The 26,126-nt window shown below is 33.7% G+C and overlaps 1 protein-coding gene across 1 annotated transcript in view; it reads left to right on the forward strand.

The window, feature by feature from the left end:
• The window catches only part of Elk (Eag-like K[+] channel), a 235,692-nt gene that overhangs the window by 200,709 nt on the left and 8,857 nt on the right, over nucleotides 1-26,126 (forward strand). The window contains exons 9-13 of the mRNA XM_088269582.1: nucleotides 2,649-2,828; nucleotides 9,026-9,225; nucleotides 14,359-14,608; nucleotides 22,674-22,819; nucleotides 23,597-23,740. Of these exons, the coding sequence (XP_088125708.1) occupies nucleotides 2,649-2,828; nucleotides 9,026-9,225; nucleotides 14,359-14,608; nucleotides 22,674-22,819; nucleotides 23,597-23,740 (920 nt within the window). The remainder of the gene's footprint in view (nucleotides 1-2,648; nucleotides 2,829-9,025; nucleotides 9,226-14,358; nucleotides 14,609-22,673; nucleotides 22,820-23,596; nucleotides 23,741-26,126) is intronic.

The following is a 26,126-nucleotide window of genomic DNA, read 5'->3' on the forward strand; positions in this document are numbered from 1 at the left end:
AATGTTTATACCCAATCATCTCTTTATTTCCCCGAGACAACAGTAAAATGAGTTGACAGTTGGATGACGTAATAACTCGATAGCTTACTTTACGCGTGCAATAGTTATTTTACTTATTTTTTTTAAGAGAAACTTCTTTGGCGGTGATTCGATAATCGATAATCGAACGGAAACTTAATGAAATTTCAAAGACGCGTCCCGTTTATTATGCACATTTCGTTACATGAAAGAGTAAGCGATGTCATTCCTATTCACAGAGCGTTAGCAAGAATTAGAGAACTGGTACTGTAAATACAATAAATATATAAAAAAGAAGGATAATAAACTTTTTTTAAATAGCGTGCAAAGGAGATATGCCTGGATTTTTTTAAATAAATTTGGTTTTTAGAACTTAGGTCATTAATGTTTTTTTAAATAAATCTTCCTTTACTCAACTGAATTTTTTGTATACTAAATAAAGACATTAAAACCAAGTTAATGTTCTTAGGGTAATTTAAGAAAAATAATATTTTTTAATAATCCTCAACAGTTCTACTTTCCATCGTAATTAATTCTCTCATTCTTCACGATGAAGACTTTTTTATAGCAACCTAAACCGTTTCAAATGTACCTCTTTTCATGCAACAACTTTATTATATTATTTAAAGCATTGTGAAGTTTGTGGTATGGTAATATAACATTCTCCTTATCGTTCATCTTTCACTTTGTGTAATACCACTTAAAAACTATACCATAGTCTGATTAGACTAAAGACTGTGGTTGACCTGATGATAGAATGGTTATTCCGAAACCGGCAGTGGTTTTTTAAAGTTTTCAGATTATTTATGTTTGGAACTTTATGGTAAAACATTTTTCTTTTTATAATTTTTTTATAAAAAAAAAATTGTATATAACTACTCAAAGACATTTTTGACTACCGTTTAGAGAGGTTGGTCAGGACAATCACCACAACAGCACGCAAACAATACTACACATCACTACCATAGTACTATTCACATACTTAGAACTACACAAAATGTTAATCAAATGTGAATTTTGGTCACCCGATGAGTTTTTAGTGGTTTTACACATCAGAATTTTTAAGTAGTGTTACACAAACTGAACGGTGAATAACAAGGAGAGTGTCTTTTTCTGGAATCCTCAGACTTGCATATTTTCCGGATAAAAATGATAGATGGCTTGGCTCGAGTTGAGACACCTATAATACATATTTATTGTAACTGCAGACAGTAGAATTCCATATTGAATTGATATTTAATATATCCAAAATAAACAAGGTCTGTTGGATAGAATTCTACATTTATTTATGTATAATATATCGCTCACTCCTTTCAAGAACGTGATAAATCAAAAAACTTGATTTTCCAGGAGATCGTTTTTAAAGTTTGAAAAATAAAATGAAATGTATTAAAAATGAATATCAAGCCACTTATTGATCTTTTTACTGTGCAACAAATCTTTTTAGGTAAAACCTGAATGTTTTGTCTCCATTTGAAAAATATTTACTTTATTTAAAAAATCATAATAAAACAATACCTTTTCTTCAAAATGCAAAAACAACCGTTTCTGCCCAGTACCGGGTAAATATTTAGTTAAAATTATGCCGCTTTTGCTGGGATATAGTACATTTTCTGGGCATTCTGAAAACATGCACAACTCAAAATTGACGATTTTTGATTTATGACGTTCTTGAAAGGAGTGAGCGATATATTAATACGTGACGCGTTTGATAATGTCCTAAGAAGACGAAACGCGTCACGTATTAGCATATATTTATAAATAAATGTAGAATTCAATCCAACAAACCTTGTTTTATTTTGGATATATTTTTTTTTATTTATTTTAAAACACATTAAATACATAAATCATATATACGTATAATATTCCCGATGAGTAATTTCTATTTCTCATTTTGGGACATGGGATTAAGGTTAACAAGACTGGAACACAAATAATAATGTAACAAAAAAGATTTTTTTTAAATAACCAAAACTAATACTAATACATGGCAAAATATATAAACAATAAACAGGTATAATAAATAGGCACAAGAAGCATATTTAAAAGAAATAAATGAGAAAACACAAGGTAAGAAGCATATTTAAAATAAACAAATGAGAAAATAGAAAAATGAGAAAATATAAAAAACGTAAGGTAAAAACAAAATAAGAAAATATGACTAATCACTACATACATATCGTAGTCATACAGGAGAAAGTGACCAAGTGCATTATTTTACAAAAACGTGATCATTGACTATTTGATATCTTACTAGCTTAATATTGCCCTGAAAAAATCCCAATGGATTTTAAACTTGGAAGTATAATATGTTGACTAGTTAAAAATGACTAACTGCATTGGTGTTTATTTTCTTGCCAAGCAATAGTGACTTAAATGGCCCTCCTGAACATTTTACGTTTTGGCAGTTGGTCACTTTCTCCTGTACGACTACCATATATGTATATCTTTCCATAAAGTATTTTTTCAGATCGTTTATTTTGGATCCCCGAATGGGTTTTATTTTATATATGTCAGGCAGCTGGTTAATTTGGGTGTTGGCAATATAATTTAAGGACCTTACTCCAATATATTACCCAACAACCTATAATACACCTTTTTGGAAGTAATTTCTCCTTTCTCCTTTTCAGGTTGGCTGCACACCCTCGCAGAACGGCTGAAGGTCTCGGTCTACAACGTGTCCCACGGAGAAGCCTACATCACCGCCCTGTACTTCACGTGTTCCAGCCTCACCAGTGTCGGGTTCGGGAATGTCTCTGCCAATACCAACAGCGAGAAGGTCTTTAGTATTTGCACCATGCTGATTGGAGGTAAGTCACAATACTTTTGACCTTTTGCATCTAGCGTTTATTCTAAATTTTTTTAAGATTTTAAAATTTCACAGAACAATTACATAAATAGTAATAATAATAATAATAATAAACCCTTATCCGCACCCCAATGGTGCATAGGGCACTGCGTCATATAAACGCAGTGTTATCTTGATCGTTTACACAAGAAGGAAAGGTGATCAGCCCTCCGCTTCAGGTACCAGTCCAGGGTAGTATTGAATAAATATTACAGTGAAATAATATCTCACATCACTTATATTTATTTTACCCCACTTGGGAATCGAACCCGGGACCTCCAGAACGGTAGCCGAGCATGCTGACCATTACACTGCGGAGGCGGACTACATAAATATATTTACAATAATGAGTAACAAAAGACAGGTATTTGTAACATTCAATTTACGAAATTTCTTATATCGCTCACTCCTTTCAAGAACGTCATAAATCAAAAAACTTGATTTGTTAAAAAACTTGAGAAGTTTAAAAATATAATACAATGTATTAAAAATAAATATCAAGCCACTTATTGAACTTTTTACTGTGCAACAGATCTTTTTAGGTAAAACCTGAAGGTTTTTTCTCCACTTGAAAAATATTTAGTTTATTGAAAAAAAAAGAATTAAACAATACTTTTTCTTCAAAATGCAAAAACAACACTTTCTGCCCTGTAGCGGGTAAATATTAAGTTAAAAATGTACCTCTTTTGCTGGGATATAGTACATTTTCTGGGCATTCGGAAAACACGCACAACTGAAAATTGGCGATTTTTGATTAATGACGTTCTTGAAAGGTGTGAGCGATATGTCATTTAATATATCTTATTTCTGGAAGAGGGGCGGGAGAGAGGAAAAGGTTAAGATCAAAACTTAAGTCCAAGACAAATTATGTTAAAATTGGGACACACCACGATATAAATATCGACTCACTATGTACGCAATCTCAGTGCTGAAAAGTTTAGTTACTTATATCTTCTTCTTATGCTTGATGTAGGCCTTGTGCCTGTTTTTAAGAGGGAAAGCCTCCTGCAATGTAGATTCCCAGCTGTCGATCTATCTCTTTGGTGGTCTGCTTGGGTTGGCCGTATAGTGCAATGTGGGGGAGTATGGATGGTTCCATTCTCCTCACATGCGCATACCATTGTCTCCTTCGTTACCTTCCCCACCTAACAACATCTTCGATCTCGCATATTTCCCTTATCTTGTTGTTCCTTATTCTGTCTAATAGACTATTGCCAGATATGCTGCTTAGAGTCTTCATTTTTGACACTCTTAGCGCGTTTTTTGTGACTACGGTTTCCGCTCTACTTTCGATCCCATAAGTATGTCATGATGGGTCGCACACAAGTTTGGTATATTTTGATTTTGCTGCCGATCTTCATGTCATGATTTTTTTTCCATTAGTTAGTTATATTCTTTCCATTTTTTAAATTTTCCATTTTTTAAAATCTTATCTAGTTCTTCCTCATCTATCCAATAAGTCTTTATAATCAACCCTCCATACGTCCTCTTAAAATAAGCGGAGAAAATCCAGATATGTGACCGAGTATTTGGGCTCACTCAAAATGTCACAAATAAATGTTACGTTTAAGATTTGATCCGCGCAACATACTAAATCATTCCGGTCTAAAATAAGAAAAAATACGTCCATTTCTGTGAAAATTTTAGCCGAGGACGTGAAAAATCTCGGCTTTACGGCACATCACTTTGGTCATAGTACACCTTTGCACTGGCACTTCACACATTCTCAATGGCTCACTTTTCCGGAGGAGAGCCTTGTTTAGTCGGAATGCTCTTTCATCCCCTCACTCCTCTCCCCTCTCCCCTCGCCCCTAACCCCTCACTCCTCACCACCCGCCTCGCTTCATGGGGAGTGTAACACTTATAACTTTACTACACAACTATACTGAAAGCTCCGCTATTACTGGGAGAGCTTTACGTAGTCGAACATTACAAAAGACTGAGCGAGTTAAATGTTACACTCTTATTTGTATATATATTTAATTGCGGCATTGTCAGCACGTATAAACGTGTAATTAAATTGTAAAAGTAAGACTCAAACTTTGTTTTTAACCACTTTTCTAACCGGCTTCGACAAGCACCTATATGGATGGATACGTACTTAACTTAACACCTCGCTCGCTCGTCTGAATCAATCAATGAAAAATATTACTCCTGATCTGAAAAATGTGAAAATGTTTATGTGTACTACTTTTTGTTATGGGCACTCTAACTTTCAGTTATATGCTTTGTTTATTTTTTGTGTGTATTTTATTTTTAAATGTTTAATGTGAAATGATGTTCCTACAATGTTACAAGTGCATATATGTCAGCCTCCGCGGTGTAATGGTTAGCGTGTTTAGCTACCTGGCTGGAGGTTCCGGATTCGATTCCAAGGGGCAGGGGGTGAAAATAAATATTAATGATTTTACACTCTAATATTTATATCATATTTCCTTGGACTGATCCCTTAAGTGCAATCACATTGCCTTCGTGTAAGTAACGATCAAGATAACGCTGCGTCAATACAAAGCAGTGCCCTATGCACCATTGGGTGCGGATAAGGGTAAGAGAGAGAGATATATATTTCTAAAACTCAGTCTCAAATGCTACATATCTATAAACTTATCTATAAAACTCATATTTGTATGCATCTTATGCTACTTTCAAGCTTTTTTTTACAGCTTTATTTCTTTAATCCGATATATTTATAACTTAAAAACTAATTTACATTAAGATCACCACTACTACAGTTACAGCTTTCTCGAACTCGTTAAGCGGATAAGTTGATTGAGTTTCAAACCAGTAACGAGTTTTATTATAAAAACCTATAATTTTTTTATAAAACCAAAATGATGAATACGAGAACTGAAAAAACTTTGGATTAATTGAAGTCAGATTCTGGGAAACCAAAAAATTATTAAGGGTGCTAATTAGGGTATTAGGCTGTCAGCAGACTGTCCAAAAAAAGATACTGCGATAAAATAACTTTGAAACTGGAAAAGATTTATTTTTAAATCATAACAAAAATAGACTGTTGATGGGAAAAAAGTCGTTGGTAAATTTTACGTCTTAATTTTTTTTATTAACACTGTAATTTTCATTATCTGACGGTACCTACATATGTATATTCACGTTTAAATATTTTTAAAACATACAAAAATTCCACATAGCCTGTGTGTGGGTTTACAATATCAGACCCAGAATTTTACAGAATTAAAAAAATATATGAAATCAATAAATAACCTCATTTCCTTAAGATATTTGTTACATTGTGCTTCTATCACATTTTTTTCAATACTTGTATTTTTTTATTTCACTATTATAATTTTTTTGAAAGGAAAACCCGCAAAACTTCGCGTATCTGAATATAATATTCAGTATTTTAATGACTTACGAGAAATTCTCCGTAAAACATCACAAAAATAAATAATATTGTTATTCGTCTTATTTTTACCCTTATCGTCACCAAGTGGCGCATAGAGCACTGTATCGTATAGAAGCAGTGTTAATTTTATGAAAGCAAAATGATCAATCCAGTGCCAGAACAAAAATTAATAATATTTATTTGATATCAATACAGCGTGATATTCAATTATTGAAATGAAAATTAGTTTATTTTAACCCTCTTGAGAATCGAACCGGGATATCTAGCGTGGTTACCAAACCGCCTAACTGCTTCACTGTGAAGGTGGATTCCATGGAGTATAATGTACAATTATATGGTGTTAAATAATAATGTTACATTAGAAAAAGGGTCAAGAAAACCACTCGAGATTCGACTATTATAAATTATGCTATAAAAACAACAAGTTGGCCGACAACCCAACAAGTAAATCCGTAATTTATTTTACTTTTGTATTAGAATAGGAATTATTTGTATGGCTGTACAAAGAACGAAAAACATGAAAACCTACTGCAAAATGTACGACCAAGGATAAATATATTTTTTGCTAGACGACAAACTAAAGCAACATAATAATATACTTAATACACCAAGAAGTCATTTATTTTTTAGAAAACCAACAGAACATTTAGAAAAATAAATAAAAAACATAATAAAATAAAATCACAATTACAGGTGTTCACTTCAAAGTAATCTAAAAAAACTGTCATGTACATAAGTCTAACTATTTTTTTGACATCTCATCAAAGATGAAGAAGAATACGGAAGTCTGGGCATTTACGGAGCTGACGACCGTCATAGGCTGGTTTAGGTGATCACTTTACACGCGTGTAACATTCACCAATTCTACCCATTATTCTAGTGATTCAAGAACAATATTTCAAAATTGGTTCATATATATATATATATAGAACTTCCAAGAATTTGAGTAGTGTGGTTGTCAATAATGGGTAGAATTGGTGAATGTTACACGTGTGTAAAGTGATCACTTAAACCAGCCTATGACGGTCTTCAGCCCCGTAAATGCCCAGACTTCCATATTCTTCTACATCTTTGATGAGATGTCAAAAAATAATATGATAATATTAAATGAATTATTTGAGTGAAAAATCACTTATATTTATTTTGAGTGAATTGTTTTTGTTTTATTTTTATTTAATTTTATTGAAAAATCACTTTTATTCCTCCCTAGGTAACGACCCCAGGGCCTTGCACGGTAGTCAAACACATTTACCACTACACTACGGAGGCAGACAATTCTAAATTCTAAATTATCGAGGTCACAGCTCTAAAATTTTCTCTAGCTCTAAAGTTTCACATACGGTGTTTGATAATTAATGCATCGAAACACGTGTCAATTTTAATTTTAAGAAATACTGACATTAATCAAGTAAAATTTTAATCAAAAATCGTCTCTCTCTAAAAATGTCAAACACACGCGATACAAAAAATGAGAAAATTGACAAGTAATGAAAGTTTGAAGACGCGTGACATATTTTTTGTATGATGGAGCCATACTTGCGGTTATCATAATTCGTATTTTCTTTGACAGAACTTATTTTAAGGTTTTAAATCTGTTTTGCGGCGTATTTTTCGTCATAATGTAATGTAAAAAGGTCAAATCATGTTAAAATATTTTTTATACTTTTTGACATTTCAACATAGACGAAGGAGAATAATATGGAAGTCTGGGCATTAACAGGTCATAAGTTGGTTAAGTGATCACTTTACACGCGTGCAACATTCACCAATTCTACCCATGATTGACAATCACACTTCTCAAATTTTTGGTACTCCTAAATGTATTGATTAATCTAGTGACAAAGTACTCACATGTTCACAATAGGGGAAGCTTTTATTACGTACTCTTTTTTATCTAAACACACTCAAAATGTAGTAAATTTATATTTGGTTAAAAATCAACATCATTTTCTTGAAGTTGAAGCCGTCGATATTTAATATATTACATTTTATTAAACCATATCCGCTCCTTAGGTGGAGCATATGGAGTCCACAAACTGTCTCCAGGCTTGTCTGTCGGCTGCCAGCTCCCTTGCATCCTCCCAAGTCAAATCCGTGTCCCAAAGTTCTAACGAGAACTGCCGACGAATTGTCAGCAGTGGTTGTCCTGGGCGGCGCGAACCTGATACCTTGTAAAAGATCAAGCTTGATTAAGGCTCTCAGGAGGCATGCGGAGTACATGGCCAAGCCAACTGAATCGCCTTTTCTTGACTCAGCTGTGACCAAGATTTGCTGCGTGTTACGCCTTATCTCTTCATTCCTCACAAAGTTAAACCACCGCACGCCTAAAATTCTCCGCAGACACCTATTCTCTCAAAGCTTAGTACACGGCTGCTCTGGGACTTTGTAAGGTGCCATGTTTCATAGCCGTATAAGAGAACAGGATCAATGCAGGCATTGAAAAGTCGGCATTTGGTCTTCACCAAGTATAAATCCTATACTCGGTGAAGACCAAATGCCGCCTCCATATATCTCCAGACAGCCTTCACACACCGCGAGTCCTAATCGCACTCCCAGTTCCTTTTGAAGGCTGCCATTTTCAGTCACGTAAGCTCCCAAGTAATTGAAACTCTCTACCCTTTCGATGAGTCGTTTACTCAACGTCAAGGGTTGTTGGGCATCTAGGCATGAGTTGTTGCACAACACATGGGTTTTTGCAACATTTATTGTAAGCCCCATGTACATGTGTCAATATTCAATCAGCAATATTTTGATTTTCCATTTCATAATACATTATCATTATTTTGTTGCAGCTCTGATGCATGCCGTGGTATTCGGAAACGTGACCGCCATCATCCAGAGGATGTACTCCAGGAGGTCCCTGTACCAGTGCAAGTGGAGAGACCTGAAGGACTTCCTGACGCTGCACCAGATCCCCAAGGAGCTCAAGCAGCGCATGCAGGACTACTTCCAGACGATGTGGTCCCTCAACCACGGGATCGACATGCATGAAGTAAGATATCGTTTAATTTTGTCGTCTTTTATATCTATTCAGCTTAATAGGGTGTTATCACTCGGGAGGAATATCTCATTTAACATACTCAACCTCTGAAAGATTGTGTAAGAATCGTTTTGTGTTTATAACAGCCGATATAATCAATATTTTCATTCATCATCTTCTTTTGCAAAATTCGCCTTCGTAAAAACGTTGTTTTCGTAAGTTGATAACGAATGACGTCACAGAAACGAATCCACACTACTACTATTACAGCTCTATAAAGCAGATACATAAAGGGATATACTACATAACACACCCGATGAAGTCAAATTTGATGACGTATAGCAGTGCCCGTTTTTCGTTTTATTAAAATATCTAATATTTAAACCTTAATATCCTTCTTACTTCTCTACAGATTTCAATAAGAATGTTACCGATAGTCTTGTGATTTTTTATATTAATTTACTACCCAATAATAAGAGATGACGAGAATTATCCATTAACCTTTAAATGCCAAGGAGAATTAGCAGTGGCGTGCACAGAGTTTTAATCGGGGTAGGCAGTAGGGTTGGGTAAGGATATTGAAAGCTGTCTCACCGCATTCTTAGATCTGATACAGAAGCATCTAGGCTTACTGACAGACCTTCAGCAGAAACGCAGGAGCGATCACCTTGCTTTCGTGTAAGTAACGATCGAGATAACACTGCGTCAATACGATGCAGTGCCCTATGTACCATTGGGTGCGTATAAGGGTTAGAAGATTGTTATGTTTATGTTTTTAGTTTGTAATGTAGATAAGTCCACCTTTACTTCTAACATATTTAATCACAAAACAAATGTAACATTTACAAATTTTTGGATTTGATCAAATATTTTATGCAGAAAAATAAAGCATATATCGCTCACTCCTTTCACCAACGTCACATATCAAAAATCGTCAATTTTCAGTTGTGCATGTTTTCGGAATGCCCAGAAAATGTACTACATCCCAGCAAATGCGGCATATTTTTAACTTAATATTTACGCGCTACAGGGCAGAAAGTGTTGTTTTTGCATTTTAAAGAATAGTAATTGTTTAATTATCTTTTTAAATAAACTAAATATTTTTCAAATGGAAATAAAACCTTTAAATTTTACCTTAAAAGATCTATTGCACAGTAAAAAGCTCAATAAGTGGCTTGATATTTGATTTTAATACATTTCATTATATTCCTAAACTTTTAAAACGATCTCCTGAAAAATCAAGTTTTTTTTATATATGACGTTTTTAAAAGGAGTGAGCGATATGAATGTTTATAGATGGACTGAGAAATAAAAGTCCTTGAGTAATGTTAAAATTGTTTATTTTATATCTCCTATTTAGTCTTTCTTAAGGAATCGATCACCTTTATGAATACATGTTTATTTTGGAAATAAAGTAAAAATTGTCCTTAATAATTAATTTAGACTTACGTATTTTACTCGTAGGTAGCTATATTTGAAATTTACACATAAATCCGGATTAGTCAGGTCGAAAACATTAACGCCAACTAAAAATAACATGACGAACAGTAGACTTAAAACGATATACAGTGGAACCTCTCATAACGAGCATAATTCGTTAAGCGAAACATTTTTTCCCTAATGCGTTCCATGCCAAAAGAATACTCAATTTTTACTTAACGTTTATTCAAATAAAATTACTTATAAACTGTCAAGTTGTAACAATTTAGAATTCAATTTAGATTTAAAAAATAACGTAAATAAATTTATGAATTAACGAAAAATAATTAATCCTTTTTGACTAGAAAACTACCTATCATTTGTTTTTGCCATGCTACAAAATTTGTTGAAAATGTGTCACAGCAATTTCATTGAATGAATTTGTAGCACGAATAGCCACCTCCTTATTAGGGCGATGCTATTTAATGTACGATGCAACAGTTTCCCATGCTTTTAGGATTTCTCTTATTGTGCTAGAAGATTGTTGCTCTGCTACTTCCTCCTCCTCTATTAACAAGCTCTCCTCCATTATTTCTTCTGTGAAACACGATACAACTCAATAAGTTCTTCGGTGGTCAGCTCTTGACTATATTCCTTCCACTAGCTCTTCAATATCGTTGTTATCCACCTCGAGTCCCGGCGCGGAAGTCCCGGCTTACAAGTTTGTCGTGAAAAGGGGACTTGCTTCTTCTCCGTAACTCGTAATGCGAAATGTCGCTCATTAAGGGAGCAAAATAAAAATTGGTCGTTATGAGAGGTTTCACTGTATATTATTTGATTATCTAAATTTAAATATTTAATATTTTCAACGCCTTAAAGTGTGTGCAATTCAATTTATTTTTATCTTTATGGCAACTCCTACAGTACCTACCTTCCTAATTCTAAAAAAAGATCTGCTGGAATTGAATTCTTTTGTTTCGATGTCTCTGTCACATTAGCCCTAGAGAGAAGATTAAGATGACAAATAAAAGTTAATACCTGCTACTAAAATGGACGTGGGAAGGAAAGATAAGGAAATCCTTGTAATAACGAGAGGCATGAAAGACATTGATATCCAATAGTATTGGCATTTGTAAGTTAGACATTATTACCCTCGGCATTTTAACCCTCGAAATACCTAGTTAGGAATCAAACCCGGGACCTCCCAATCACGCTAACCATTTAACTTCTTAGGATAGCGTTTATAATTATAGTTTACTGTGCATAAACCAATTACATTTATAATTTTTGTTTATATTTTATTCTCATAATTTTATTGTAATTTAATTTAATATATGGTGTATAAATTCTATATAGCCTTTCCACGGATGTACAATATAATTCTAACCCTTTTCAATACAATGTATTAAAAATAAATTACTAGCCACTAATTGAACTTTTTACTGTGCAACAGATCTTTTTAGGTAAAACCTGAAGGTTTTTTTTTCTCAATTTGAAAAATATTAAGTAGGTATATAAAAAAAAATTAAACAATACCATTTCTTCAAAATGCAAAAACAACACCTTCTGCCCTGTAGCGGGTAAATATTAAGTTAAAAATATGCCTCTTTTGCTGGGATATAGTACATTTTCTGGGCATTCCGAAAACATGCACAACTGAAAATTGACGATTTTTTTATTTATAACGTTCTTTAAAAGAGTGAGCGATATGTTAAACGAGAACCAGCAAAATTGAAATAAATATTAAAGTAAAAAAGTTGAAGTAAGGAAAAAAAAACAAGTTATCAAAACTTTTGCAAGAAATAAAAAATAATAACAAAGCTACATCAATTGTCATGGGGTTAAGTGATTTTACAAATTCACAATCAGCGCACTAAATTTAGCGAATGTTCCCGGTGATACGAACTCAATGGCATAGAATTGAATGCTGATAACGATATAAATAACGATATAAACAACGATATAAACAAATGACGCTGTAAACAGAAATATCAGCAATATAAACTAAGATTAATAAACCAGAAATTTGTATTAACTCAGCAATAATCCGCGAACTAATGCCGTACCATGTAACTAACATCATAAACGCTATAATTGATGAAAATTATTACCAAATAGTGTGTTTGGTATATGATAATGATAATATTTTACCCTAAGATTCTCTGCGGTCTGATATTTGGTTTAATAATAATGTATTCAGATATCTAAAGTAGACCTTAGCTTAATCGTTGTGTATTATCGATCAGTAATTTCTGTCAAGAGACTCGGAATTAACTTGTCTACGGGTAGGTAATCCCATTATATTACAATCTGTTGAACATTAACATAACTATAATGTAATAAAGAAATGCATTCATTTGTAGGAGCATCTAGAGCCGCAATCAAGTTTATTTTTAATAAAATCTCTTCGTAAAGAATATCAAAAATGTTTTTAAAATAGATAAAATGTTTTTAATATAGATAAATAGTGTTCGTGTAGATACCACGCACACGTTTTTTTTTAAAGGAAAATGTCTCTAATTCGGAAAATAAAAACTTATCGAAGGTTTTGCTTTCTCCCTTATCTACGTTTTAAGTAGGGGTAAGTGCCGTATTTAAGGATGGTTTTATCCGTGGACCTACTCATATCTCATGAGCTTTACAATCAAAAATTCTTACGATCACATAGTATTTTTATCATGTAGTAATTCTGAGGTGTAGTTATTTCTCTTCTTTCTCACTGTACTGTTGAGTCAAGTAAGGCTAGGTAAAGTTAGGTTAGGTTAGCCAACATCATTATTTTACCAATAAATTGGCTAATAACTAGAATCACAACCCAACATCATTGTTTTACCAGCAAATTAACTTTTGAACCTAGAATGAAAATTCGATAACAAACAACATCATTATCTGAATAGCAAATTGGCTAATGAACATGAAATCAAAATACAATCACAAACATTAACAGCAAATACCCTGACGAACTTGGAATAAACAAAATCATTACGTTAACAGCAAACTGGCTGATGAATTTAGAATCAAATTACAATCACAAACAATATCATTATTTTACCAGTAAACTGGCTAATGGATATAAAATCAAAGTTACAATGACAAAAAACAGAAGGTCTGTCATGAAACCTAGATGCTTCTGTATCAGATCTGGGAATGCGTGGGGATAACTTTCAATATAATGACAAAACCACTATTTTTTACCAGAAAATTTGGCTGATAAACCTAGAAGTAATGTAGCAATCACAAAAATATAATTATTTCACCAAAATTTTTGGCTGATGAACTTAGAATCAAAACATAATCACAAACAACATCATTGTTTCACCAGTAAACTAGCTTATGAACCTAGAATCAAATCATAATCACAAACAATATCATTGTTTCACGAGTAAACTAGTTAATGAACCTAGAATTAAAACATAGTCACAAACAATATCATTGTTTCACTAGTAAACTATCTAATGAACCTAAAATCAAAATAAAATCAAGAACAATATCATTATTTCGCCAGTAAACTAGCTAATGAACCTAAAATCATTGTTGAAATCACATACAACATAATTATTTTACAAGAAAATTTGCCCGAAGAAACCTTAAATCAAAACACCATCACAAACAACATCATTTTCTTGACAGTAAATTAGCTGACAAACCTAGAATCTATATAGGAGTGCAACCCACAGAATGACACACGAACGAATGATGAATATGTCATGTCTCCCTCCCTCCAAGACGCTAAAAGAGTTTCCGGAGGAGTTGCGAGGTGACGTGTCCATGCACCTGCACCGCGAGATCCTGCAGCTGCCCATCTTCGAGGCAGCCTCGCAGGGCTGCCTGAAGCTGCTCAGCCTCCACGTGCGCGCCAACTTCTGCGCGCCGGGCGAGTACCTCGTGCACAAGGGGGACGCGCTGTCCTACATCTACTACATCTGCAACGGCTCCATGGAGGTCATGCAGAACGACATGGTGGTCGCCATCTTGGGTAAGTGGACATCTTCTCAAAATTCAAGTCTTATTACTGTTTTTCTTTTTCCATATTCGCTCCCTATGGCATATAGTTAAAATACACATTACAAACTTAAATTTAGATCGTATACATTAACAAAAATAGAAAATAAGCAAGAATACTATTGCTAAAGGTGTAGAAGAATCCCGCTTCGAAAAACTCCTTCAGACACTTGGAACAGATCAATATCCAATGAGATATTGTTCAACATAGCGGTAGCTCTTCCTACAGGCATAACCATCGGCAGGTTGGTCCTGTGTATAGGAATGTGAAACAATCTATGTCGACCCTGTCTTAGGTAACTATCGGGAACATACAGACCAATGTTCCGGATAATTTCAGGATTATCGATCATACCGCGCAACAATCGATAAAAATGCGTAATCAAATATACGTTCCTTCTAGTCTCTAAACTATTGTAGCCAAGCATACGCTGGAGAAACTGGGTCGGGTAGAGCCAAGGATAAAAGCCGTACTCCCTCATGTAGAGATATGGCCAACACGAGACGTCACCAAGTCACTCTGTCACACACCATCTCCTTGGCTTCCCCCCAGGTAAGTCCGGCATCCAACTCACTTGGGAGGAAGCCAAGAAGGAGAAGCCAGAAGAGACATGAAGGGTTAATGCTCTCAGGTGGCATTCTAAGGACATGTCCCAACCATGTCTATCTTCTCTTCTTCACGACTTCTAAAATGGGGGGCTTTTGGGTTCTTCTCCTCACGTCCTCATTCTCGACGAAGTCATACCACTTTTCATCCATTATTTGCCTCAAGCACCTATTTTTAAAACTTTCCAGTTTCAATTTCAATTCAAGTCTTACTCGATATTAAAACGTAGGTATCAACTTTTATATGGATTTCTATAATAATATAACAATGTTATATGGAGGTGTCTCAATTTGAAATGAAACATCTATTATTCCATTTTTTGGCATCTCAGCATAGATAAAATAATATGGAAGTTTGGGCATTTACAGGACTTATGACCTGTCGTAGGCTGGTTACGTGATCACTTTACATACGTGCAACATTCACCATTCTACCCATGATTGACAACCTTGCTACTTAAAATTTTGGAACTCCCACATATATCATTAACCTCATGACAATATGCACGTGAGTCCACTGGATCCATCCATGGTTAGATAGGTAGGCACCGTGAAATAAAAACATCGTCTGATAACTACGTGTAAACGGTGTAAGTCAGCTATACAACAGTACTTACTGACGTCAGTAACTGACTTAATGTAAGTACGTCTTCACATACGGTGTTTGATAACAATGTTTGCAACAGTATTTATCAATATCGAATTGGGGCAAAAATAGCTTGATAAAAAAAATCTTTGTGTAATTAGAAATTTGGTCACCCTATTCACGAGTGATCTAGAAAATGGGTCAGAGATCTATTCTAAAGTTTTTACCACGACCCTCAGACCCTCATCGAGGAGTTTTTGAACTACATAGTAACCAAGTTTTTCTCTTTGTAGTTTACCTTTTGAAAATCAGATACAAACTAAAGTCACGTGACGTTTTGTGCAAAACTTTAGCTTTTTACTCCATAGAGTAGAAAAACTAATACAACCGAAAGGTTTCAACATTACAAACCTGTTCATTTGTTACCGGAGATAAAACTTAAGCCTAAAATAAGAAAATTATTTAATCAAATAAATTAATAGTGAAACAGCGAGGCTGACATAACCATTATCGATTAAATTAAGAAAAGTGTTACTTTTTCATATGTCAACATAGATGAAGAAGATTATGGATGTCTGGGATTTACAGGACTTGTCATACCATGACCTGTCATAGGCTGGTTAAATGATCAATTTACACACGTTCACCATTCTGACATGGTTGACAACAACACTACTCATTTTTTGGTATATCATTAATCCTACATTTGGTATATCATTAGTCTCATGACACTGTATAGGTGAGTTCACTAGAGTCATCTATAGAAGGAAGCAGAGACCCTTTTATTTAGATGTATGCAAGATCGGAGATTTTAAAAATGTAAAAAATAACTTCATAAGTGGAGAAAACCCAGATTTGTGAACTAGTGTTTGGACACACTCAAAATATTGTAAGAATGGTATGTTGAGATGGTTTGGGCACGTGGAACGAATGAGTGGATAAAAAACAGTAAAACAAATATATAAGGTGAATGTACTTGAAAATAGCACGAGAGGAAGACCGAGGAAAACTTGTTATTTCAAATGCTTTGATGTGGTCAGATAAGGAGTTGAATTAATCGGCGGGTTGCATGAGGAGATGCATAAATGTGGAAGAGAGGAAGAATGCTTGCAAAGATAGAGTAGTATGGTATTCTTTTCTCTCCGCTTACCCCTTCAGTAAAGCGGCATGATGGTTAGCTAGTAGGTAAATATAAAATTTAATAAATTTGAAATATTTTACCGTGATACAGTTTTTTAATGTATTTATCTCAAATATAACAACATATAAATGTTTTTAGTCACCCCACATGTGAAGTATGATCTAAATGTAGACCTTCCCGACCCCGGAATCGTGTAGGCACCCCATTTCAAAGAAACACATACCCATTATTCCACTCTTTATGATTAGTTTTACGCCTAACGTAAATATCTTTATAGGGGTAGCTTTGTTTGTAAGGGAAAATCTCATAGCACCGGACACTTTTTTTATTTTACTTTTTGTCATAATATTATACCGTGTTGGCTATACTTAACACAAATAATGATTACAATTTACCTATCAATATTTTCTTTAAAAAAATCTCGTCAAGAACGCTTTACCACCTTGATATGGCTTTTTTTGGATGGGATGCATTTATTATTTATTTTGCTTATTATGTACAAGGTTTTTAGATCATTAAGTGGATTTTTGTTTCTTCTAACTAATTCAATATGTTTTTATTTGAATCTGTGTTGGGAACAGGAGAATCTAGTGATCTTGATATGGCTTCTCGATATGGCCGTTAGGTAGGTAATATTAAATATCTCAAATAAGAAATAATACCCACCTGAATTAATCTTATTTAGGAAGGTACTATTAAAAATCTCGATAAGAAAATAAGGTAGGTACTATTAAAAATCTCAATAAGAAAATAATACCCACGTAAATTAATCTTATTTAGGTGGGAACTATTATAAATCTCAGATTTGAAAATTTCCAACTAGCGTAAGACATTTTTTTTATTTATTTCTGGCCAAGCACAACTAAAGTCCGGTTAAATCCCATTGATAGACGCGTTGTTAACTCGATCAGGACTGTATGAAGCCAGGGTAATCAGTCCTGCGCTCCAGATTCGTACATATGGGATTGGAATATGATAGAATGTAGATGACTCTACTGGTATCCATTTTTCTGAATTCGCGGGGCAGTGGTTAACGTATTTGACTACCGTGCATAATGTTCTGTATTTTATTTCCGGGAGGCGGCTAAAATAAATATTTGTGATGTTTTCACTTTCATATTGATAAATTATTATAATTAAAATGTAACTTTATTTTAAAATCACTAAAAATATTTTATTATAACTTAATTATAATGTCTACCGGTTTCGAAGCTAACCGCTTCTTTATCAAGACTGATTTATACTATTAATCAGTCTTGATCAGTCTTGATGAAGAAGCGGCTAGCTTCGAAACCAGTAGACATTATAATTAAGTTATAATAAAATATTTAAAGTGATTTTAAAACAAAGTAACATTTTTATTATAAAATGGAAAATCACAAAAGTAGTGCTTCAAATATAAATTATAAATGATAAATTATTACCCGAATCTCCTGATTACCTTGCGTTCATGTAATTGAAGACCAATTTAACACTGCATCAATCTGATACGGTCCACTACGCTCCATCACTTACAAATAAAGGACAGAAGAAGAATAAAGTTTTTGTTTTTAGCTTTTTGGATACTCATACGTAGTGTCCGGTGCTAGGAGCCGTCTGGTCATAGAAGACTTTCACCTACTTATATTCTGGATTTTATTTCACCGCCTATCTCAAAGATACGCGTATATCAAGCTTTATGATAGGATGTAATAATAATGGTGAGATTTGTTTTAACGAGAAATACGTTTTCCTTTTTTATACATATTTTTTTGGGTAGGCACTTGGTATTTATTGTCTAAACCAATTTATACGTAGGTACATATGTTTTTTAGACACTTATATGTTATTATGTTTTTTTCGACGGTAATGTAAAGTAATTCATTAAAAAAATGTAAGTGTTTCTCAAAGCATTTGTTAATTTCACAACTGTATGAAGGTTTTTTTTTCAAATGAATTCAGTTTTTTTTTATTATTTTAAGTTTCTTATGACAAGAATATTTTAAACAATAGGTACATATTCTACTGCTTCCATGCTCATTTATCAAATTTGTTAAGAGCGTTAACAGTGTCAGATTGCGTAGTCAAATTTGTCACATCTGGCTCTAGTCCGTTAGGGTCGCATAGCCATCGAACGTATTTTTAACACATTTGAAAAATATAGTAATGAAGATCGGTTATATTGTAAGTTATAACATAAATATAATTAAAATGTAACTTTGTTTTAAAATCACTATTAGGTGATTTTATGTTTATAATGATTTTAAAACAAAGTTACATTTTAATTATAAAATAGAAAATCACAGAGTTAGTGCTTCAAATATAAATTATAATAATATAAATATACAGGATATCATTACCGGAATTAAGATTTCTTTTCATCAAAGATATTTAGAATAATATTGTATTTTGTAAAAAAAATAAGAAATTTTCAAAGTATCTCGATATCAAGTGTCTCGTTTTTTTGAGGAGTTTGTAAAAACAAGACCTGTACCTAAAACGGCGCCAGTATTCTCGTATACAGGTTTTTCCCTTCAAATTGCTTTATAAACCAAATTGAACGCCTTACAATTCAAATTGGACGTAAAACTTATCAAATTGGACGTTTAACAAATAAATTTGGACATTTTACAAAACAATTGGGACGTTATATTATATTTTATTTAAAAAAAAAAGAATATTCAAAACTGTATAAATAATACTCATGAATCAAAGTAGTATTGAAAATCTTGTCTGAAAACTTCCGTAACACATCGCGCGCACAGACTATGACAGCGCGCCGTACAGGCTTGCCAACTTGACGAGTAACGCACTTGGTAGTCTTAAAAATAAAAGACATGGGCAGGTATGCACACTCACGGTTTATGTAGTACCAATATGAATAAAATAAATAAATTCTAACTTTATTATTACGGGGCTCGGGTATCGGCAATAATAACTCGTAATAAGGATGCAATCGGTTTATTCAACAGGTGGCTATGATAGTACAACGACAAGTGCGTGCAGTCTCATTTGTATCAATCTTATAAGGGTTGGATCTTGTAACATAAACATTCCCCGCGTACATTGCCCCGCGGGCGCTTGGGGTCATAGTTCAAGCTGTTAGAATTATTGCGCCGCGCCGTAACATTATTATGAAATACAATATAAAGTCCAATTTGTTTAGTAAAACGTCCAATTTGATTTAAAGGGCGTCCAATTTGATTTGTAAACAGTCAAATTTGAAGTAAAAAGCCTGTATGTCATATATTGCACGTACTAGGTCTATAACCTCAGAATTGCCGTTTTTTTATTAACCTTTGCGGGAGTACAGAAATTGATGTATGACTTTCTCTGGGGAGTGGGGTTCCTTTTACATGAAAAAAATTTTTTTTCATTAAATCGATGTATTATGAAGACAGAAATTATGTTTTTTTTTTTAAACATCTCTTCGAAATATTTTTGAACTATGACAAAATTACACACAAATATCCACAGATGTCATTGCTATACAAGTTACATCATACCAACTGACAGATGGACTTCGACGTTCATGAACGTCGATACTCCTTTAAGGAAAATTCGCACTGACGTTCATTTAGGTCCATACTCCTGGACAGGTTAAGGTATATAGATTTAGGACATTCGTTACAATCGTCCCTAGCTCCTTACTATCGTTGTCAGTCTTCCTTACTGAAAATATTCGTCTGGATTCGAATAGTGCTTTTGCAAATTGAGAAATGAAATTAGAGAGTACTTTCTCCAGCTTCTCTAATTCCATTAGTCCATTTATGAGAGTCAAATTGCCTTGAAAACCGACGAGCCCTACTGGACCCATCCTACAGGAAATCCCTGTACCTTGATTTATACAATTAGCTTCCAGACTCTCTAAACAAGACATTATTACGTTTTTAATTTTCCTTATATTAATAGATATTAATAAATGAAACTATCTCGGAAATGAGGGATTTTTTGCGTAATTCCTTCGATCAATTTACGTGTATACAATAGTCATACAACTTTTATTCCTTGTTTTTTTACCCAATTATCTTTTTTTTATAATTTCAAAATGAAACAGCTTGATCAAGAGTTGATTCTATGAAAATTGTAAAATAGTATTTGTTTTTCTCTCTCTTTTTTGTGTGCATATTAGGTTAAAGTGGATAAAACAATAAAAAAATATGTAAAAAGAACTCCACCGACAAGACACACAAGGTGGCTTGGTGGGTCTCTGCAAAAAAATATTTGAAATATGTTTATAATTGTTTTTTAAAAATGTATACAATTTATGTAAATAAAAAATAAAATAAAAATAAATTGTTTATCCAATGTTATCTTAATTCGTGAATGGTTAACTGTCGCTGTTTTATATGCCACTTACGTATTACATTTTTTTTTACATCTCAGCGTAGATGAAAAAGAAATAATATGGAAGTCTGGATATTTACAGGGCTTACGACCGTCATAGGTTGGTTTAAGTGATCAATTTACACTCGTGTAACATTCGCCAATTCTACCCATGATTGACAACCACACTACTGAAATTCTTGAAACTTATAGATATATTGATCAAACTTGTAACATAAAATGCGCGAGTTCACTAAAGCCATCTATCGTGAGATTAGGAAAGCTTTTATTAAGCACAGACTCTTTCATTTATATGTGAGGCCCGAATCCTAGATTATATTCACATACTTGATGAGAGACGCTTGAAAACCTTGTGTCGGTTGTGGTCCCGTGGTTAGTGTCGCGGACTCTTGAGTCAGAGTTTCTCGATTTGAACCCACTCTTCCACATTTTGATACCTTTGTATTTCTAATAATGAGCCGCTTAGGCTCACAGAAATAGTATAAAATTGAAGTATTTTTGTAAATAGTAAAAACACACATATTTCTGAGGCAAGAGCAGATACTTCTAGAACAAAATCTCGACTCCGAACCTCCGAGATGAAGACTCTCCTATCCATAACCGGAAACACATTGCGAGACCGAGTAAGAAATACTGACATCCGGAGCATGTGTAAGACGAAGGACATCGTGAGGTGGGGACGACAACGAAGGCGATACTGGAATGATCATATAAACAGAATGTCAGATGACAGACTTCCACGTATCGCCTTTCAAGGAATCCCTGAAGGATGCAGACGCCTAGGTAGACCACCAAAAAGGTGGAAAGACAGCTGGGAGTCAACATCTCAAGAGATACAAGCGGAGGCAAAAACAGATCCTTAGGATCTAGAAAAAGAAGAAGAAGAAGACAAATATTTCTATTTTTTATTTTTTAAAAACATCATTTTCAATTTTATGTTTTTTTTTGTTTACTTAATATACTTAGTTATAATATACTTAGTTACATTTTTAACTACAATATAATACATTTTCTACAGCATTTATACATATGGCAAACTTTTAGTTTTAGATTCGCTGTGCCTCTCCAAAAAAGAGACTGAGCTCTTGTGCTTGGAGAGGGACTTACACTCATGGTTTAATGTTTTATATAATTAATGGTATAATAGTCATTTTAATATATATTTTCAACATTTATATGTAATGGGCATTTTTTTTTTCTTAAGAGTTTTTATATACTTATATATTTTTTTTAAATTTATTTAGGGAGTTTATTGAAATATTTAATTCCCAAATATTTGAAGTTTTGTTGAAATGGCTTAGTGTTGCATTTTGGAGTTGGAAAATCATTTAAGAATCTTATTTTTATTTCGATTCATACTTACGTATTACTTGTCATCAGGTAAGGGAGATCTAGTCGGGTGTGACATGAATGCCCACATCCAGTCCGGGTCGCACAACACCAACAACGGGCAGATGGGCGGCGGCGGCGGCTCGGGAGGGGGCAACTCCTCCGACGTCATCGTCAAGTCCAGTAGCGACGTCAAGGTGGGAACGATTAAACCATTTAATAACACGGGCGTGGATCCTTCCTCCTTCCTCCCACCCCCTGCCCTCGGGCCTTCGGGGTGACATTAAAGATATTATACAGGTATCGTGTTACCACAAGCCGACCCCACTACTAAACTCGGCTGTCCAAACTCAAAACACAGTAAGGGACTTTTTCTTGTAGTACGTTTTTTTTGCATTTTTGGACTAAGTAGATTGTAATGTAAAAAAACGTACTACAAAAAAATGTCCCTTACTGTGTTTTAAGTTTGGACAGCCGAACTGTCTATGGGCAAAAGCTAAAATATCACAAGCGACATTTTGTTAAAAGCTTCGTCAATTTCACAAACAAAAAAACACCGCATTTTGAAAAAATAAACAAGCAGATATCTTATTACAAAATTTGCGGCATTGGTGTTCAAAATATCTCTATTTTATAAATTTGACTGGATTGTGAATCTTCTTAGAAAACTTCATCTGAATAAACCTGCTAATTGACCGTCCCGGGAGTGTGGCCGTACATGTACGGCCGGGGTTGTAATTAAAACCCGGTGTCATTTATATATAAAATGGCACTTGTACTGCCACCTGTGGTTGTATTAAAACAATATTTTCTTGAAAAAAAATTTTTGGTGCAAATAAAAAAATGATTCAAGAAAATATTTTGTTTATAGAATCGACTATGATAAATATTACAAAAATAAAAAAAAAAATAAAAAACTCACTCCCCAAATACAGTTTTGTTAATAAATGTAACCTTTTTTCTTTGAATTACAGGCTCTTACATATTGCGATTTAAAATGCGTCCATATGGGGGGGTTGGCGGAAGTGCTTCGATTGTATCCAGAATACCAACAAGAATTTCTTAACGACATTCAACATGACCTCACATACAATTTGAGAGAAGGCTACGAGGCTGAGGTGAGTAGTAAATCATATTTTTTTATTAAAAAATAATAAAAAAAACGAATCAATTTATTCAATTATTTGGGCTGAAATAAAATGCATTTTATTGTTTTCTTTACTCTGCTGATTAGTTGTTGGTGCAAGTCCGAAATATAAGATTTATTAATAATTTATTATAAGCATAGTATTTTTCCCCTTCAAAAAACAATGTTTAATCAATTCAAGACTTATTTTTAGACCATTTTTTTGATAATCATTGTACAAAACTGGGGCCACTAAAACTTAGCTACTTATCGGTTGAAGATTGGTACTATCTAGAAATTATATGGTTCTGCCAATAGAATGGAATATATCTACAAAAAACATCCATTATAGAACTTCTTTAAGAAAACAATCACTCAAAACTAGAAACAAACATATCCCAAAAATATAAAATTAATTTTAAAATACCCAAATGCATCACAAAACAATACCAACAAAATTACATAAATGTACTTAGGATTAAAAAATTTCGACAGTCTCCTTTTAGAAATTAAAAATATAAAAGACACTCAAAAAAAGTAACTTGAGGAACATATAAACATATACAGAAAATACAATAAAAAAAACTAAACAAGAAAACTCCCTTGCACCGCATGAAATTATATGTTTCCCCGGTAATATTTTTTTAAATATAAAACATGTCAGTATCAACAATAACAAAAAGTCGCTCTCTAAGCATAAGAGTTCAGTCTGTTTTTTGGAGAGGCTGAGCGCAACTAAAATTATAAGATTGAATGAAGAAATGTATTGAAATTGTATTAAATTGTATAAAAAAAAAAGTAACTATTGAATAATAAAAATATATGTGTCAATTGTGTATTATCATAACTGTTGTATGCGGGCCCTCCCGCAGTGCATTTGAACGTTCAGTAATAATGTTGAAATTTGGTCCACCCGAGGCAGGTTTCCATGACTGACATCCGATGCATCAGTCCAACCGGAGACAGTGCCCCCGCTGCGGCGGCTCTCCCGGCACCGCCACCGGCCAATCCCGATGTAGGAATGCATTTAACACACTGCCATTCCATTTAGTAAATGCAGCATGCACTTAACCATTGTAAATACTTGACCTGTTCCATCTATACATAGACTGACATCATAGAACAAAATGTACTTTAACAATATTCATATTACAGGTCGAATCTCTTTGTAGCGAATACCGAATTAACAAAATTTCCAGTATAACGAATCTGCAATTCGTCCCCGGAAAACTTCCATATTAAATGAACTGAACCCAAATTCAATGTAGCGAAGCCGATCTCAGAATAGCGAACTAATTTTTAAGATAATGTTACAATTCATTTTAAAACATTGAGAAGTCCAAAAGAGAATTTCCGATTTTTTTATCAAAAATTTAAAACCTATTTGAACTTGCTTTTTAATTCACTTTTCTTTCAATGCTTCTTTTTTTTCCAATAAAGTCACACAGTTTGAAAATCATAGTTTCATTTCTGTTATGTCCTGTAGTAGATAGGTACCTATTGTATTGATCACTGGCCGGAAGATCGGGTGTAGTGTAACAGTAATAACTAATTTAAATTTTCTAATAAGAGTGGGTATAATATAGCGATAAAATAAATTTTAAATGTGTCATATCCTATACATCCAGTGTAACGTATTTTCGTTATGGCGAAATATTTTTTTGGTCCCGTGAAGTTCGTTATACCGAGATTTGACTTGTATTTATTAAATTGGACACTGGATTATTCACCCTACGGATGAGATGTCAATTTTAAAGGTATCTCAACTTGATATGAAACATGTATCATTTGTAATTTGTATCGAAAACCTTACCAGTATTCGAAGACCTAAGATTTTTGCATATATATATATATATATATATATACAAGGGCGTGCATTCCATACAGGCAGAAAAGCACTGTCTATCCTATCTTACCCACGTGACATATAAAAACGTAACCAGTATCTACCCTACCTTACTAAGTAGTACCTAGCTTACCTTACTACCTACCTCTACTGTCTACCCTAGTAAGTAGTACATATCTAGTTTACCTTTTTACCTACCTCTACTGCCTACCTTAATTAATTATCTGTGCACGCCACTGCATATATACAGGTTTCTACAAATGCAATATGGATGTTCAATAATGGGCAGAATGGTGAAAGTTACACAAGTGTATGAAGTGATCGCTTAAGCTAGCCAAATGCCAGCTCTGGGATGCTCAGACTTCCATCTTCTTTCATAAAAAAGGGAAAAATGATACATGTTTCATATCAACTTAAGACACCTTTAAAAATGTATTTTATTTATATAAGTTATTTGTCAGAGTCCTCTTTACAGTATTCACCTCCCCGACACACATACTTATGCCAATGCTGTTTTCATTTTTTGGAAACA

Source organism: Brachycentrus maculatus, unplaced genomic scaffold (genome assembly GCF_059751285.1).
Source record: "Brachycentrus maculatus isolate JH-2025_06_01 unplaced genomic scaffold, ASM5975128v1 h1tg000357l, whole genome shotgun sequence".
Taxonomy (NCBI): Eukaryota; Metazoa; Arthropoda; class Insecta; order Trichoptera; family Brachycentridae; genus Brachycentrus; species Brachycentrus maculatus.